Here is a 17,434-nt window from a genome sequence, read left to right on the forward strand (position 1 = left end):
GTGCATAGCTGCCAAGCTTCCCAGGTCCATGTGTGATGAGCGTCTCCAGTCTGGGTTGTTTCCTTTGAGTTCTTGGACTTGTAATCCTGTGTTTTTATGGAATAAACAATGTCTACACGTCCCAGAATTCAAAGAAAAAACATGTAGTGGAGTTGCAAATCAAGCATGGACATGGGGAACTTCACAGGGCTGCTGGTGGTGGTTTAGCATTTTGTAGGAAGGAATACTGCACCTAGAGCCATCTACCAGGAAAACCCCACAGGAAGCAACCAACCAGCCAAAATGTATTTAATCTGCACTAGGTTCCCTAGTCCATACTAAAGGTACTTATCCGATGATAAAAATGAAGGGGCATATTAACAAGGCGGCGCCATAAAAATATCGCCGCTTTTGCGGCCGTTTGCTATCGCGTGTTTTGCTGACTTAGCGCCCGTTTCCAGCACGCCTAACTTTGCATCGCTAATGAGATGCAGAGTAGGCGTGGCTGTAAAACCAACCAGGGAAAATATCGCAAAGGCAGCTTTGCTATATTAACAAGGAAGGGTAGCGATTATTTAAATCGCGTTAACGCAGGAATTTAACGTCTGTTAAATTCCTGACTAATGCACACTTAACATGAGGGAAGGATTCTGTGGCTAAAACCACAGGCCCTATCATCTAGGATATCGCCGTTTTCCACTATGGAAAACGGCAATATCCACACTATGATGTTGCAGAAAAACAGGGGCATAGGAGGTGGCATGGGCGGTATCACCCAATAAAATAGAAACATGGTACGAGAGAAAAAAATGTGAGTTAAGTTTAAGGAGGACGTATAGCGAATGGGTTAATGTACGGCTAGGTAGAATTCGTAAATAGCGTGGTAGAAATTCAAGTTCTACCTCTACATTTTTTTAATCACATATATATGTTGCTTTGAAGTTTCTACCTCTATTAATGTACATTTTCCCATTTTAATTTTTGACATAGGTTAACTCTGATATTGTAACTATGCGACTATACAATATGTAATGTTTTTCTAAGACGGGAAGTTTCAAATGGAAACATCCGTCCGTCAAGCAGGCAAAGATATAAAATAAACCAAGCATTGTATTTATTTATTTTTTTGCATCTTTCATATAGCGCGAACTCGACCCGGAGGTATTGGAGCGCTGTACATGAGCACCGTATTTACATTACACATTAAGGCACGGGGAGATTAAGCCATTTGCCCAGAATCACAGGATGTGGACGCGACCTTGAGGCTTGAACCCTGGTTTCCTGCACCAAAGTCAGCAGTTTAAGGGTGCACTTTTCAGCCTTTGAAGCTGTGGGTAAATTGTATTTTCCTTCAGATGGATATACTTAGGAAGCTATGAGTATCCTCGCTAGCTTAAAGCACCATGATGGCCCCTCCGTGCACTATTAGCCGAGCCCCCCTCCCCCCTGAGATTTCTGACACTCAAGTATGGAACAGGAAAAATAGAAAAACTCACTTATTGGCAGTGGAGTTCTGGCCTCCTGCCATTGTATGGGATCCGAACCTTTATTGACACTGGGCATCTGGACTGGTTGGCCGCAAGTGCCTGGGGCTTTTAGCATTAATGACAGCGGGGTTGTGCGCTGCTGCGGCTGTAAGCCCCTCAATTTTTTAGGTCTCGCTGAGACAGCGTAAGCTGTCTCTTTGAGACATTTTGTAAGTGGGCTTTCAAAAGTGCCACCTACATGTTTTGCTGGCCTAGCTTGAGTGCACGATGGCGTGCACGTGCACAGCTGCTCCTCTGCTCCTTGCATTCCCCCCTCCCTTCTCACCGAGCCCTTTGATGCTCTGCTCGATTACTTTCACTTTCGCCGCTTTGATGTTTGATCGCAAACGCGATCACTTCCGCTTGGCATAGCCTGTACTTGTTCTCTTTGTCCTCACATATGCTCTTCCCTCTATGTTTTTCTCTCTGGTCTCACATGTGCTATTCCCTCTGTATTTTCACTCTGCCCTCACATGTGCTTTTCCCTCTCTATTTTTCTCTCTTTCCTCACACATGCTACTCCCTATGTATTTGTCTCTCTTCCCTCACATGTACTCTTCCCTCTGCATTTTTTCTCTATGCTCTCACATGTGCTCTTCGCTCTGTATTTTTTTCTCTGCCCTCGCATGTGTTCTTCTCTCTATATTTTTCTCTCTGCTCTCACATGCTCTCTTCCCTCTATGTTTTTATCTCCGGTCTAACATGCGCCCTACCCTCTGTATTTTTCGCTTTGCTCTCACATGAGCTCTTCCCTCTCTATTTTTCTCTCCTCCCTCACATGGACTCTTCCCTCTGTATTTTTCTCTCTGCCCTCACGTGCTTTTCCCTCTGTATTTTTTTTCTCTGCCCTCACATACTCTTCCCTGTATGTTTTCCTCTTTGCCCTCAAGTGCACTCTTCCCTCTGATTTTTAGGTCTCGCCTCCGCCGGGCTTGTTAATTTGACCCTTGGCTCTGGCGCCATTTCATTGAGAAAGGCCGTCAGCAGGCGCTAGCAGTCCGTGAGGATCACCCCCATCCCTCTGCCTGCTTGTGTGGTCCACGGTTATCCACCATGACTCCCATACTCGTTTTCCGACTCTCTCTCTCTCTCCCCACTCGCCTACCAAGCGACACTTACATTTTTTTTCACTTTCTTGCCGACCATAAGATTTTTTTGTTTTTCCCGCCAGATTTCCATTCTAGTTTCTACAGAACGCGTTCAAGTTGGCAAGACGTCTCTGCAATCCAGTTCAGTGTTTACCGAGCACCAGAGGGTTGGCAGCATCAACAGGCCAGCCTTGGTCCACCACCCAACTTTGGGGAATGACCCTTCTTCACCGTAACCAGCTGGATGGGTTCGTCAACGGTATATGAATGAGTTGAAGGAAAGTATCCAAGGAAAATAGGCAAGAGAGAAACTAGTCTCGGTGAACCTGGAAACTACAGCGAACGACCCTCGACAGCCCCCCTACACTTCGCAAACCCTCGCTAATACCCGGATGTCCTACTCTCTTTTTAATGTACCTCCTTGGACGTGTGCAGTGTCAAACATGGCCAGGAGGAAGCAATGCTGAGAAACCCTCGCTCTCATAGTCCCTGTTCCCTTACAGGCAAAACGTGGAAGCGCTTAGAATCAGGCGACCTCCGTATTCGAAGCGCTACACAAGAGGACGGCTCAGAAGGATGCCTGACCCCATACACAACGCGCCGGGCCACGAGTGTGACAAAAGACGGTGTTTGAGTTGTGTTACAGTGAGCACACAGTGTTGGAACCCAGCGGCGCACCCCTGTCTAAACCCCCTCCTTTACTAGAAACCGCATAAATGGAAATTAAAAATTCATTTCATGCATTTACTAATGTATTTTATGACAATGTCGGGAGTCGGACTGAATTACTGGCTGTTCCCATATCTCAACTCACGCTTGGCGTAGGTTTCCAATGGAGGCGCGTGTGAAGGACACACACGCGAACACACACGTGCACATATATGCACACAAACACATATACACACAGGCAGCAACACACATAAACTTATGTAAGCATATGCACGTGCATGCACACCAATACGCCAGCCATACATACACATGTAAACATGTATACACACCAACATACACAAACACATACATGCACGCCATTATGGATCTACAGGTATAGGTATACACACAAACACATATGTACACATCCATGCAGACAAGCACACTGACACACTAATACTTGCATACCATCACACCGGCCATACATACACATATAACACACACATGTATACACACCAACACACACATGCATACACAACTATGCACACATACAAACACACACATGCATTTACACACACATATGAACATATACAAACACACACAGACATGCATAAACATATGCATATACATGCACACCAACACACCAACCCCACATACACATATAAACAAGCACGCACACCAACATACTCAAACACATATACATATACACAAACATGCATACACAGACATAGGTATACACACAAACATATGTGTACACATCCATGAAGACAAATGAACACAATGACACACCCATACTTGCACACCAACACACACATGCATACACAAACATATACACATACAAACACACACACATGCATACACACACAGATATATACATATAGACACACACACTATGCACACACACGCTTCTCCCATACTGTCTCAGGGGAAGAGTCGGTGTCAGCTGTCTCCTGGAGGGGGATCTCGCATGAGACAGTAAAACTCAGAGACATGTGGCGGTGGGGAGAGACAGACATGCCTCCCTTTAATTGTGTTGTTGCAAGATGGTGACTATCTTCTGCCACTGGTGCATTCAGATAAGCGGCAGGAAGTTCGTCGGACACATGCACTGGTTTCAATTACGAGAAAGTGGGGTGAACGTTTCACAGATCGGGTGTGTGTCAACACGTGTTTCTCCTTCACGGCAAGGCCAATCAGTACGTTTTGTTTAACCGTGTGGTCATGAATCTTTTAATTGCATTAGTGAGCGGGTATGGATGTAAATAAAAATATAACACTAATACCACATTTTCTGTCACTCTTGTGAACAGGTTTGCTGTGAATGTATGAATGAGAATGGCGTTTTAGAATACGTTGCATGGAAAAGGGTCAACATGGTGTATACGTGTTTTTTGGTGTTTTTTTATTTGTTTTTAATTTATTTTTTATTGCATGGTTAACGTCATGATATACCGGATTCGGATGCTTCATTGCAGATCAGTTGTTTGGCCCGTGGTTATTTACGAGTTTGGGAAATACTTTTGTATTCAAAAAAATTTAATTGAATTGTATTGTTTCGACTCTTTTTGTCTCTGCCCTATCTCTTGGCTGCGTCCTTACTCTCTCCCATCTTCTCTCTCCACCTCTTTGCTACATGTTCTCTCGTAATGTTTTCATTTTCCCCAACTCTCCTCTTTACTCTCTCTAATTCTTTTTTTGCTCCTTTTCTCTCTCTGTCCCTTCTCTCCTCTTTCTCTCCTCACCTGTGCCTTCTCTAACCCCACTCCTCTTCCTCTGCCCGCCCCCCCATCCCTCTCTCTCGCAGTACTGCAACATAGGCAGCACCAGGTCTCTGATGCCTTCTCAGTGTTGGCCCTGGGGGTGGAGGAGGTAAGTCAGCCCCCCAAGTGAATCCCATTATCAACAGATAGTGAACCTCTATTTACCAACAAGTACGGAGCGGTCTCGGGTGACGGCTGATGCGAACAGTGATCTGCTCTCGGCCCCGGCAGGGCCTGTGGGGTGGGGGCATTACCTTACACTAGGAGAGGAAGTAAAAGTGATATCCTCCCCTCCCCCCCACTCCACCACTGTCTCTCCTCACCCTCCACCTCCCTCTCTCCTCCACTTCTGATTCCCTTCCACCTCGGTCTCTCCTTACCCTCCACCTCGGTCTCTCCTTACCCTCCACCTCGGTCTCTCCTCACCCTCCACCTCGGTCTCTCCTCACTCTCCACCTCGGTCTCTCCTCACCCTCCACCTCGGTCTCTCCTCACCCTCCACCTCGGTCTCTCCTCACCCTCCACCTCCGTCTCTCCTCACCCTCCAACTCTGTTTATCCTCACCCTCCACCTCACCCTCCACGTGTCTCTCCTCACCCTCCACCTCACCCTCCTCACCCTCCACGTGTCTCTCCTCACCCTCCACGTCTCTCCTCACCCTCCACATGTCTCTCCTCACCCTCCACACGTGTCTCTCCTCACCCTCCACGTGTCTCTCCTCACCCTCCACATGTCTCTCCTCACCCTCCACACGTCTCTCCTCACCCTCCACACGTCTCTCCTCACCCTCCACATGTCTCTCTCCTCACCCTCCACCTCACCCTCCACGTGTCTCTCCTCACCCTCCACGTGTCTCTCCTCACCCTCCACGTGTCTCTCCTCACCCTCCACGTGTCTCTCCTTACCCTCCATGTCTCTCCTCACCCTCCACGTGTCTCTCCTCACCCTCCACGTGTCTCTCCTCACCCTCCACGTGTCTCTCCTCACCCTCCATGTCTCTCCTCACCCTCCACGTGTCTCTCCTCACCCTCCACGTGTCTCTCCTCACCCTCCACACGTGTCTCTCCTCACCCTCCACACATGTCTCTCCTCACCCTCCACACGTGTCTCTCCTCACCCTCCACATGTGTCTCTCTTCACCCTCCACGTCTCTCCTCACCCTCCACATGTGTCTCTCCTCACCCTTCACATGTGTCTCTCCTCACCCTCCACACGTGTCTCCTCACCCTCCGCCTCACCCTCCACATGTGTCTCCTCCTCACCCTCCACATGTGTCTCCTCCTCACGCTCCACATGTGTCTCTCCTCACCCTCCACACGTGTCTCTCCTCATCCTACACGTGTCTCTCCTCACACTCCACGTGTCTCTCCTCACCCTCCACGTGTCTCTCCTGACCCTCCACGTGTCTCTGCTGCACGCCACACACTGCTGCACGCCACACACTACTGCACGCCACACACTGCTGCACGCCTCACACTGCTGCATGCCTCACACTGCTGCATGCCTCACACTGCTGCACGCCACACACTGCTGCATGCCGCTGCACGCCACACACTGCTGCACGCCTCACACTGCTGCACGCCTCACACTGCTGCTCGCCGCACACTGCTGCACGCCGCACACTGCTGCATGCGGCACACTGCTGCACGCCACACACTGCTGCACGCCACACACTGCTACACGAAACACTGCTGCACACCACACACTGCTGCACGGCACACACTGATGCAACCGGCACACTGCTGCACACCACACACTGCTGCACACTTCTGCATTACTCACTGCTGAATGCTGCACGACACTGCTGCACGCAGCACACTGCTGCATGCAGTACACTGCTGCACGCCGCTTCACTGCTGCACGCCGCTGCACGCCACAGTGCTGCATGCCTCACACTGCTACACGAAACACTGCTGCACGCCGCACACTGTTGCACGCAGCACACTGCTGCACGCCACACTGCTGCACGCCGCACACTGCTGCATACCGCACACCGCTGCACGCCGCACACTGCTGCACGCCGCACACTGCTGCACGCCACACACTGCTACACGAAACACTGCTGCACGCCACACACTGCTGCACGGCACACACTGATGCAACTGGCACACTGCTGCACACCACACACTGCTGCACACTTCTGCATTACTCACTGCTGCATGCTGCATGACACTGCTGCACGCAGCACACTGCTGCACGCCGCTGCACGCCACAGTGCTGCATGCCTCACACTGCTACACGAAACACACTGCTGCACGCAGCACACTGCTGCACGCCGCTGCACGCCACAGTGCTGCATGCCTCACACTGCTACACGAAACACTGCTGCACGCCGCACACTGCTGCACGCCGCACACTGCTGCACGCCGCACACTGCTGCATACCGCACACTGCTGCACTCCGCACACTGCTGCACGCCGCACACTGCTGCACGTGGCACACTGCTGCACTCCACACACTGCTTTTATGCGAGTTTATGCTACTGACACTGTAAATGACAATGCCTTTTATTTGTTTTAAAACCAAAACATACATAAAAGGCATTGTAATTTTACAATGCCAATAGCTTAAACTCTTATAAATGCGAGACCTATTTCATTGCAAATGCTTGTATTTTACTGATGGTGGGTGGAGTTTGACCTGCTATCGGGCCTGAGACCTTCAGTTTTTTAATAAGAATGGGGCCTGGTTTTCTGTATGCGTTTGTGTTCATTGGTTGTATTGACAGCGGGGTTATAACGTGCTGCCGCTGTAATGGGCTCGGGGCCCGAGTCTGTTGCTAGTGTCTGGGACTGCAGTTCTTATCATAATGGGGGTTTGGTCTGTTGCTTGTGTATGGGGCCATTACCCCCTCATACGACCTCCTCTCTAACACACTAGTATTTTTCTTTATTTTAATTGAATAAAGGCCCCTCCCACCTGCCTCCATGCCTGCTAGTACCAAGACCAGACACAACAAAAGAGAAGGGGTGGGAAGGGACATGATTGGGACGGGCAGGACTTTACTCGGGGTAATGAAGATTACCGATAAGTAAATGGGATATTAGTTTTAACTGAAGTGGTGATGAAATCTTCAAAAGGAGAAACATCCATTACAACGCAGTCATTACAATGACCTACCTATACAACGCAACTGTTACAATGCAACTGCCTTTACATCGCATGCCATTACAAAGCATGCCATTAGAATGTATGTCACTACAACGCATGCCATTATAACGCATACCATTACAACGCATTATAAGGTAAGCAATGGAGATTTGTTTAGCATGAGAGTGGGTATGGGTTTTGGGGTGCATGGGGATAGTAATTTTTACCCCTACACTATCCAACACTTTTCTTACTGTTGCACTTACTGGAGTGGGAATAGTAATTTTTACCCCTACACTATCCAACAGTTACCCTACTGTTGCCCTAAATGTATTATGCGTTGTAATGGTATGTGTTGTAATGGAATGCGCTGTAATGGTAGTTTTAAAAAATACATTGTAATGACGTGTTGTAAAATCATACAATGTAGTGGTAGTTGCAATGTAAAGACTGCATTGTAAAAGCATGCGTTGTAATTGCATGCGTTGTAACGTCATATATTCCTTCAAAATGCATGGACAAGTGCTGCCCCGTCAGACTAAGGGACTTACTGCCGCAGGGCCTGAAGGGGTGCACTTTATAGCTCTGATTTTGACAAAGGATGCTTCAGCAAAGTCATCTTAAGCCCCTGCATGCGAAGAGGACACAGGTTGTGAAATCAAAGGTGTGCAGAGTGTAACATTGTCTATTGTTTGTATTACATTGCTAAATTTGCATGAGCCAGAGGGATTTATGGGCTGCAATTCCAAGAGAAAGCTGTAACTGGATTTCAGGAGATGTGTGGAAATTAATGTGAGGCCAAAGCACAGCATTTTACTTCCACAAAGGTATCAATTTAATTGTCGAGCTCTAACTATGTGTATTAGGTAGTAAAATAATGGGTAGGAGAGAAAGACGGAGGCGTGAAGAGGGTTTGAAGGGGGAGGTTGGCTCTGTAGGGAATGACACAGAAGTCCTGCAATAAAAGACACAGAAATGCCCATTAACTCAACATGTGCAAAAGGCATACTTTTCCCAATAACTGATGGTGCACATAGATGGGGAAACTATTTGAGTGGTGCGGGTTAAAGACTTCCGCAAACAATATGCATTCTGACTAGTTGGCCCAAACAGGAATGGTGGGAGAGAGACTTGTCCCAAGATACAAGCAATGATACATGCATCTAAGATGCATCTGTTGGATGTGCAAATCTTAGTGACAATTGTTACATGAGGACAGAGTTTGGGGTACTGAAGGGCTGCAATGCATCGAAAACTTTAACCATGCGTCGATATTTTAGTGACACGTCAATCTGAGTCACGAGTAGGTATCACTGCAGCTTTGAAAGGGGCATATCTGTTTAATTCTATTTAAGGTGTGTCTGGCAGGCAAGAATAGTAGACACTGAAGACAGACAATTGTTGCCAGTCACACCAGTCTACCAAAAATCTTCTGCAAAGACCAAAAAGTTGCCTGCATCATCCTGCCAAGAATGCACCCCTTGCTTTCATCTCAATTTATGGGAACGAATATTTCATTGGAAATGTCTAACTTCTTTAGCCAATCCTCATATGCTCTTCATCAAGCTCTACTTTCATCTCCTATCGTGCACATGCTGATCTCATTTTGATAGTCGAAAAACACAATTATGTTCATGGTCTCCATAATCACCTCCAGATTCTACTTAATCTGGATGTAAACTCTTCTCTCTTAGGCAGAGTGCAGGCCCACCTGCATTTGAATCCCTTTTTATAAGGTTTCTCTCACTTGACCTTCCGATAATGCGATCTCTGAGAACTAAATATGACTTCAAGTAATAGCTTTGAACTCACAAGCACCGTCGCGACTGAATCCGTAAGCATTTCATACAGCCACTCTGACATCTCTCCACTTGACTCTGGCGGAGCAGAGAATTGAATTCAAATCCCATGATTCCATATCTCTATATCGGCTCCATATACCTCCAGCAATTGCCCCGTTTGACGTCACCTGTTCAGGTCTCTTAAACCAGCTGCTGCAGCTCAGCTTATTGAGAAAAATTAAAACTTAGTAAATAAGCAGTGAAATCTAGCAAGGCACAGGGTAGTGTGTCAAGAAGAAGACCATCAACGAAGAGCGTCAACCAACCCAACCATGGTCAAACGTCTTAGTCAGGGACGTTTTCCACAACTGACAAATCTAAAATAAATAAAACGTGTCACCTTTAGTTTCGTACTTTTAGCTGATCAAATTTAATTATTGCCCGGTTCTTCAGTTTTTGAAGTTCCTTGATGGTGTCACAGTTCCCTTCAGTAAGAGAACAGAGGAGATACATTTGTTGGTCAAGAAGCATTGGTTCAAACATTTCCCTACATCATATTTGTTGTCTTACTGGAAAATCTGAAGTGAGTTGTGTACGACATGGGCCTGTAGCTTGCCATGCCGTATGAGCTCAATTTCCATGAGGTTCAATAATAGAGAAACACTTTGGGGGTTAATTATGCGGTAAGACAGTGCTTTACAGTTGTGGTGCCTTACTCTTCTGGTCGAGATGTATATGCTTGGTCCCTTTCTGTAGTGGCATCAAGAAGCAAAACATATTTTATGGGATGCTGCCCAGAATAATGCCAGGAGCAGCAGACAATCATTTCCGCAGATCACATTTCATAGTCCCAGCAATCCTTTCAGAGGTCCTGTTATGTGTTCACATTTGTGGAAAGGAGCTTTTTTGATCTTACAAGTTGCGGCTGAGCCTTAGATGCTCCCTGCCATGCTTTCCTCTTCAGACTCTCCTTTCCTCTCCGTTGTTGGATATGCAGAGGCAAGCACAACCACAACAGTGATGCCACTAGTTGGCACTGCCAGTTACCACTGAACATCTGTGCAGAAGATGTGATAGAGTTTGCTACCGACCTATTATTTAAATATCCCCTTCAGTGTCCTCAAATTGTTCAGATCAGGTTGTTCCACTGTTAGCTTGTGGGAAGATAAAGATGATCAAACTAAGATTATTTCTGGGCTCTGGATTGTTCCCGTTTTCTCGCATTTCTTTCCAGTGTACTTTGGGGGCTCCTGTTCCCCACAAGCAGCCACTATATGGATAAAAGTGTTGTTGGGATTATGATGTCCATAGATTTGAGCTCTCACACTCACACTCAATTTTGTTTCATTATTGACATTGTCTCCTGTTCTCAACCTACTTTTTGAGAGAACTACTCAATTAGATCAGTGTTATGATCCCTGGCATAAGTCCTAGGAACATTTATAAACAGTCACGTTTGATTGCTGTGTTGCTTGAAATTGGAATTCCCTGAAAAACAGAAGACCAAAGGCATTTGGCAGAACAGGAACAGTTTGTTTACTTAAACAGTTCAACAGAACAGTTACAGGCAAAAGGTCTGAGGACTGTCTCAATTTACATTGAGTTTGAGGTTTCTTTATATATAATATTACAACAGTAAAATAAATACAATACAATAGCAATAAAAGGTTTCTGGTGTACCATATACGATGAGGAATGTTGTTTGCTGTTTAGGGTCATAAATTAATGGTCAATGGCTGCTACAGGTGTGTCTTGACCTCCATTGACACGTAAATCACTGATGGAGGGCAGGTGCAAAGGGGATGAAAAAAAAGTGAATACAATTTTACACAGTTATTAAACAAATCAATATTTTTGGTCTCTCATTTCTCCAGGACCTGGTTGCCTGGATCACTGCTGGCTTCCTTCACATTCCACACTCTGAGGACGTTCCCAACACTGCGACGGCAGGAAACGCAGCAGGTTTTTTTCTGAGACCATTCAACTATTTTGATAAAGACCCTTCCCTCTACTCTCCTGATGGGGTCTACTTCCGAAGTGACCAGAAGTACACCACCTGCGAAGTCAACCAGCTCGCCTGCCAGTTAAAGGAGTCTTCATGTCCCCTAAAACGCCCGCCATTCACCTACGATGGGTTTCAGAACATTGTAACTATATAAGCATCATCGACTAAGCCACCTGCATAAGTGGCTGGCAAATTCTAGGCTAGTGAGAGCTGGCATTGCCAATGCTCAGCCTCCAAGACATCTGTATCTGGAGGGCCACGCCCTATTGTTAACCAATCCGCCTTGAGGTCACCTGAATACAAATGTTTTTTTTCCAAATTGTTTGCTGATTTCCTTGGCCTGCTTAAAAGTACACGTTTCTCTTTTATTCTATTGAGCATGCAAGTACTATGCTCATTGGTCTTGCTGTAGCTCAGAGGTTTTCAAGGAAACCCCCATCAAAAAATAAGCACCTTAATTGAAACTTGTAGGCCCATCCAGCCTGCCCATTCCTACCTCCCTCCGTAAAACTCTATAGCCATATTACCACTATTAAACTCTATAGTCGTATTATTGTTTAGTCAGTACTGATATTAACATTAAACCTGGGAGCATTTATATATTTTCACACTAATCTATTCCACTGGAATTCACTCTCACCTCTCTTACTCAAGGCAGCTCACAAGGTTTCCATAACTTTTTAGTCTGGAAAGCTGATGCAGCTAGATATAGGGAGGTTTTAGTCAATATTATTGGCCACACCTAAAGCAATCCTAAGCGTACCTTCTGACTGATTGAGCAGTAGCCAATCATATTGGCTTAAACAACAAGTTGCTCACATTGTTTCAGTCCTCTTTTAGGTCGAAGCCTTCCAGACAGCTGCTAAAGACATCTTGGGGACATTCAGAAAGCTTCCTTGGGAATGCATTCCACCCGTGGCTTACCATTAGCTTTGTTTGTTTGTAACTTACATTTTCTGACCCTCTATTTGCTGGCTTTATTTGGTTTAGGCTGTGCAGGGTGAGTTTGTCCCTCCCAGGGAGCAAAGCACACCAACTCTCCTTGTATTCTTCCATGAGTGGTCCTTTCTGTAAACAGGCCTGTAAATCTTGTTCTTATCTCGTCACGTTCACTGTGCATTCAAAGACAAGGGTAGATGCTAGAAGGTGAAGGTGACCTCAGACACATCCACTCTGCTGGACATATTGTGTGTTCTGTGGGGGTGGTCTTCAGGAGCATGCAATGGGCAGTACTGTTTGAATCAGGTATTGAATGAGTCACAAACGTGGAATGAACATGCTAATGATTGCTGCAATGTGTGTATCTGTTGTCTTGTATTTTTAAATTGGTGGGTGTTTACATATGTTTCAAATTATATGTATAGTTTATGGTGCATATGATTTGCATACTCGTAACAATTCTTTACAGTATCAAATATACTGCTATAGTAGGTATAAGGGGTCTCTTTGGGGTGTTCTCAGTGTGATTACAGGTAATAAAATGTGTTTATTTGTTGCACTACTTGACAGTAGTGGAGTCTCAACAAGCACTGGGCTTTCTTTTCACTGTTAGAATTATTGGTGTCACCTCTTAAGTGTCTCTAGAAAGAATGCGTGAGCTACATTTCGTAGGAGCAGAATTTAAAAGTATTTCTTTCAGCGGGTTTACATCCACAAATTGCATGTAAAAATTCTACACCTGTATTATTCCTTACAATTTGTATGAAATTTTACATTCTATCAAACTTTACTTACTTCCATCCCCTAATTTAGTTTTAAGTGCACCACGGTTTCCCTTCTCCCTTCTGCCTGCCTTTTATGTTACAAGTTGTTCTAAATGTCATGCCTATTCATCTTAACCTCTTTTTGGAAACCATGACTCTCTTGTTAATTCCAGCAAGCACAGAGCCCCTTACAATGATCAGATCTGTGTCAATAATGCAACACAAAGAAACTGGCATGAATGCATGGAATGCGTATTCAAAACTAGCCCCAATAACTAATGGACTGACCACTAACTATGGGCTCCTGGGTAGCGTGCTACTCGCTGTAAAGCACTTCAATGCCTTGTCAGGGATAGGAAGTGCTATATAAATGCAATTTAAACAATTTAAAATTAAATATCAGTCTCTGTCTTCTGATGGAGCTTTGTGTTTACTTTTCTTTCTCTTACTTAAAAGTGAGAGGATTTATGTGACCATCTTGTTGGATACTGGGGTAGTAAAGAGTTTTTTTCTAGCACACAACAACATTTAAATGAATTTTGCAAGTATTTCAGAATATATCAGAATTTCGAACGCACAAATAAAGCACATTTTTTGTTCATTCTGAAGTGTGTTGGAATCAAATACTTTGATATGATCAAAACAAGTCAATGCACTAGGTAATGCCATTTCCACACATTATTGTATGTGCGCTGTATAGTTTTATTAGTAAAACTGTATGTTTCTGCAAATGTAATGGTCATTTCAATTGAAAATGTGTTGTCTGTAATGGCATTTTACCACACGCTGCATATTCTACTCTACATCACTCCACTCTACTCTGCACCACTCCACGCCACTCACTACACTCTACTTTACACCACTGCACTCTATTCCACTCTGCACCACACCACTCTATGCCACTGCCCCTTATTGCCACTTCACTCTGCACCACTCTACTCTAGTCTGCACCACTTTACGCTATGAACTCTACTCTCCACTTCTGCACTCTTTTTCACTGCACTCTACACCACTGGAGCAGCTAGTCACGCATGGACCTGGGAAACTCGGCAGGGCTGTACTCAGTGGTGCCCTTGCAGTTTAAGCGAAGGTCATGATTGGCTGTAATTTTGGCATTGTATCTTCAAAGAAGGCATGTTTACATCCTGATAGGCACATTCGGGCTAGGGAAAGAGGAGCATTGCCATTAGGTATGACCAGGTCCTACGGTAGGCGTTGTTCTCCCGCTGCCCCGGTATACAGATGGCCATGGAACTTACCGAGAACCCAGCCATTTCTGGGCTCCAACAATCTCTTGTCTTTTATGTTTATATAGTCTTTTGAGTGATTTAAGACCAGATTTTCTATTTATGACTTAAACATGGTTCAATGACTGTTGCTCCCGACATATAAATAGCCATTCTGTAAGGATACTTTTTGGTGCACTTGGAAGGGGTGAAAAGGAAGGGTAGTGGGGTAGCCATTGCTTTCAAGCATGTGTTTCACTGCACCAGTTTTTGCTGCCTGAATTATTGGGAGCTGAGGGTCTAGGTTTTCGCTCGGTATTTGCCCAGCTTTCTTTAGCTAGTGCCTGGATTTACCACCATGTGGGGCAATTTATTAAGTCGCTCTTCAAAGCTCTGACCCTTTTAAATGATAATTTTACGCTGCTAGGGGGCTTCAATTTACAAACTGATAACTACACATAGGCTAGCCTGCATCCTGATAGATATGCTGGCTTCCCTTAATTTCACTCAAGTAGTGACCCCCCAACCCAAAAGGAAGGACATACTACTCATCTACTATTTTCTAACTTTCCCATTTTGGTTGAAGAGCCCAGGTAGTTTCTGGTCAGACCATTTTCATATTCCTTTTCAGTGGAGGTGGACCACTGGAGACAATCCTCACAGGCCAGGAACTCCCATAGACAAGCCTTTCGAGCCTGCAATAAAATTAAGTTGAAATAGATTATCGTGCTCCTTTCCAACATGGTTCTTTCTCTCTCGTTTGGCATTGAACATGATGCAGACGCAGTAAACTTAGGCTCTAGGCATAGTAAGAATCTGGCTCTATGTATGGTATGCCACTAGGTGGTTATACCGTGCACAGAGTCCAGGGGTTCCCCAAAAGTGGACAGGGCTCAATGTAAAACCCAAAGTGCTCTATTAGTGGTATGGTGGGTGAGCAGCCTTAGGCCTAACCCAGATGAGTGTAAGACATTTGTTGCACAACACTGACCAATAATAAACAAATGACTGAAAGGAGATCCACACTCATTTTAGAAAAATAAGCTTTGTTTGTACTTTATTTTAAGACCAAGATCTTTGTAATAAGGTAAGTATGTTTTAAATACAACTACTTTCTACTTTAAAAGCAGACACTGCAATTTTTGAACCGTTCAATGTTATCCTATGGAGGAAACCAATAATGTGGTCAAACAGGTCAGTTTGCAACTTACAGTTCCAGTCTTTGGGACCAAAGATTAGCAAGGGGTAAGGGTCAGTTAAGTACCAAAACTGCGCCAACAGCAGTACAGTGCGGCCAGGCTCAGAGATCAAAATCGAAGTTCAGCCCAATGCATGTCAATGGAGACTGGAGGTGCTGGAACCCACGCTGCTGGCAGGTAAGTAAATCGGTTGCAGGGGGCCAAGTTTGGGGGTTAGGACCCGCATGGGGAGCCATAAAGCAGCACCAAACATACACCATAAGCGGCACAGGGGCAGTCGGGTGCAGGATGCAATTTCAGCATCGTGCACCCAATGCTTTTAAATGGAGACTTTGCTTTCAACAAACAGGCTGCAGGCGTTGCACCGGAGGTTTTAGGAGGTAGACCAACAACAGCAGAGGTAAGTAGCGATGTTGGGGGTCATAAGGGCACCATCAATCTGGCTCACCAAGGCCCTGGGGCATCGGGTGCAGGGGTGCCTTTAGAAGTCGGAGCCTTCTTACCGGAGCAGGTCGTGGTCAGGGGGAACCTCTGGAGTCAGGCTGTAGGCTTCGTCGTGGAGTCCAGGAGGGGTCAGCCAATGCTGGACTTGAGGTCAGGATCGCTGGGGAACCTGTTCTGGGTCAGTTGTCCATCTGGACACGGGCCGGAGGCATCAGGTACAGAGTGGGCAGGTCACTGGAGTCCTTTGTGTTGGTTTTTTGGGGACAGAACCACTGTCCTCTGGATTTCTGGTCTTTTTTTAAGTTCAGGCAGTCTTCTTTGGGTTTCTGGAAGTCGCTGGTGTCAGGATAGGCATCGTCTTTTCACAGGGTTTTGGAAGCTGGAGTCAGGCCGCTAGGGCTAGAGCCAAGTCAGTACTCGTCTTCAAGCTTTGCTGCACGGTGTGGTGTCTTCTATGTCCTTCTTAGGTCAAAGGTAGCTAGTTTCCAGGTCTGGGGGAGCCACCTAAATACTACATTTAGGGGGCGTTTTAGCAAGTGGGGCCAATGGGCACCTACCTGGGTTGACAGCACCCGCTATTATGCCCTCATCCTGTGGGATGGGGCATTGACCTTGCCCTGATTGGAGGAGTCCCCTCAACTTCAAGATAGAGGGGACTGAAAAGTGTGCTTAACTTTCCCTCCTCCACCTGAGGGTGGTGTTGGCAAGGGTGGGCACACCTCCTTGCCTTTCTAAGTTTCCCCGTGGTTTTCCCACCCACAGTGGGGGAGTAGACCTGGGGCTTCCATCTGCTGCTGGCAGCAGAGGCTGGGGGTCCCATTACAAAGGTGGGAGGCCTTTGAAGCTTCCCTTTCGCGCACTGGGCCCATCCTGGGGGAGGAGGTGCGACACCTCCATCCAGTATGTGAATTGTTTGTGGTCCCAGGGCATAGGCTCTCCACCCAGGGGTTCAGAAACATCTCTGTGCTTGGCAGGCTGCCTAACG

At 46.1% G+C, this 17,434-nt stretch overlaps 1 protein-coding gene across 2 annotated transcripts in view; it reads left to right on the forward strand.

Annotated features, from left to right (window-relative positions):
• LOC146869385 (amine oxidase [copper-containing] 3-like) overlaps positions 1 to 14,185 on the forward strand; it is a 79,612-nt gene extending 65,427 nt beyond the window's left edge. For both annotated transcript variants that reach the window (XM_085599698.1, XM_085599700.1), the window contains one exon: positions 11,747 to 14,185. In XM_085599698.1, coding sequence (XP_085455824.1) covers positions 11,747 to 12,031 — 285 coding nt within the window. In that variant the 3' untranslated portion in view covers positions 12,032 to 14,185. The remainder of the gene's footprint in view (positions 1 to 11,746) is intronic.
• The last annotated feature ends 3,249 nt before the right edge of the window (positions 14,186 to 17,434 follow it).

This window comes from Triturus cristatus, chromosome 1_1 (assembly GCF_964204655.1).
Source record: "Triturus cristatus chromosome 1_1, aTriCri1.1, whole genome shotgun sequence".
Classification (NCBI taxonomy): domain Eukaryota; kingdom Metazoa; phylum Chordata; class Amphibia; order Caudata; family Salamandridae; genus Triturus; species Triturus cristatus.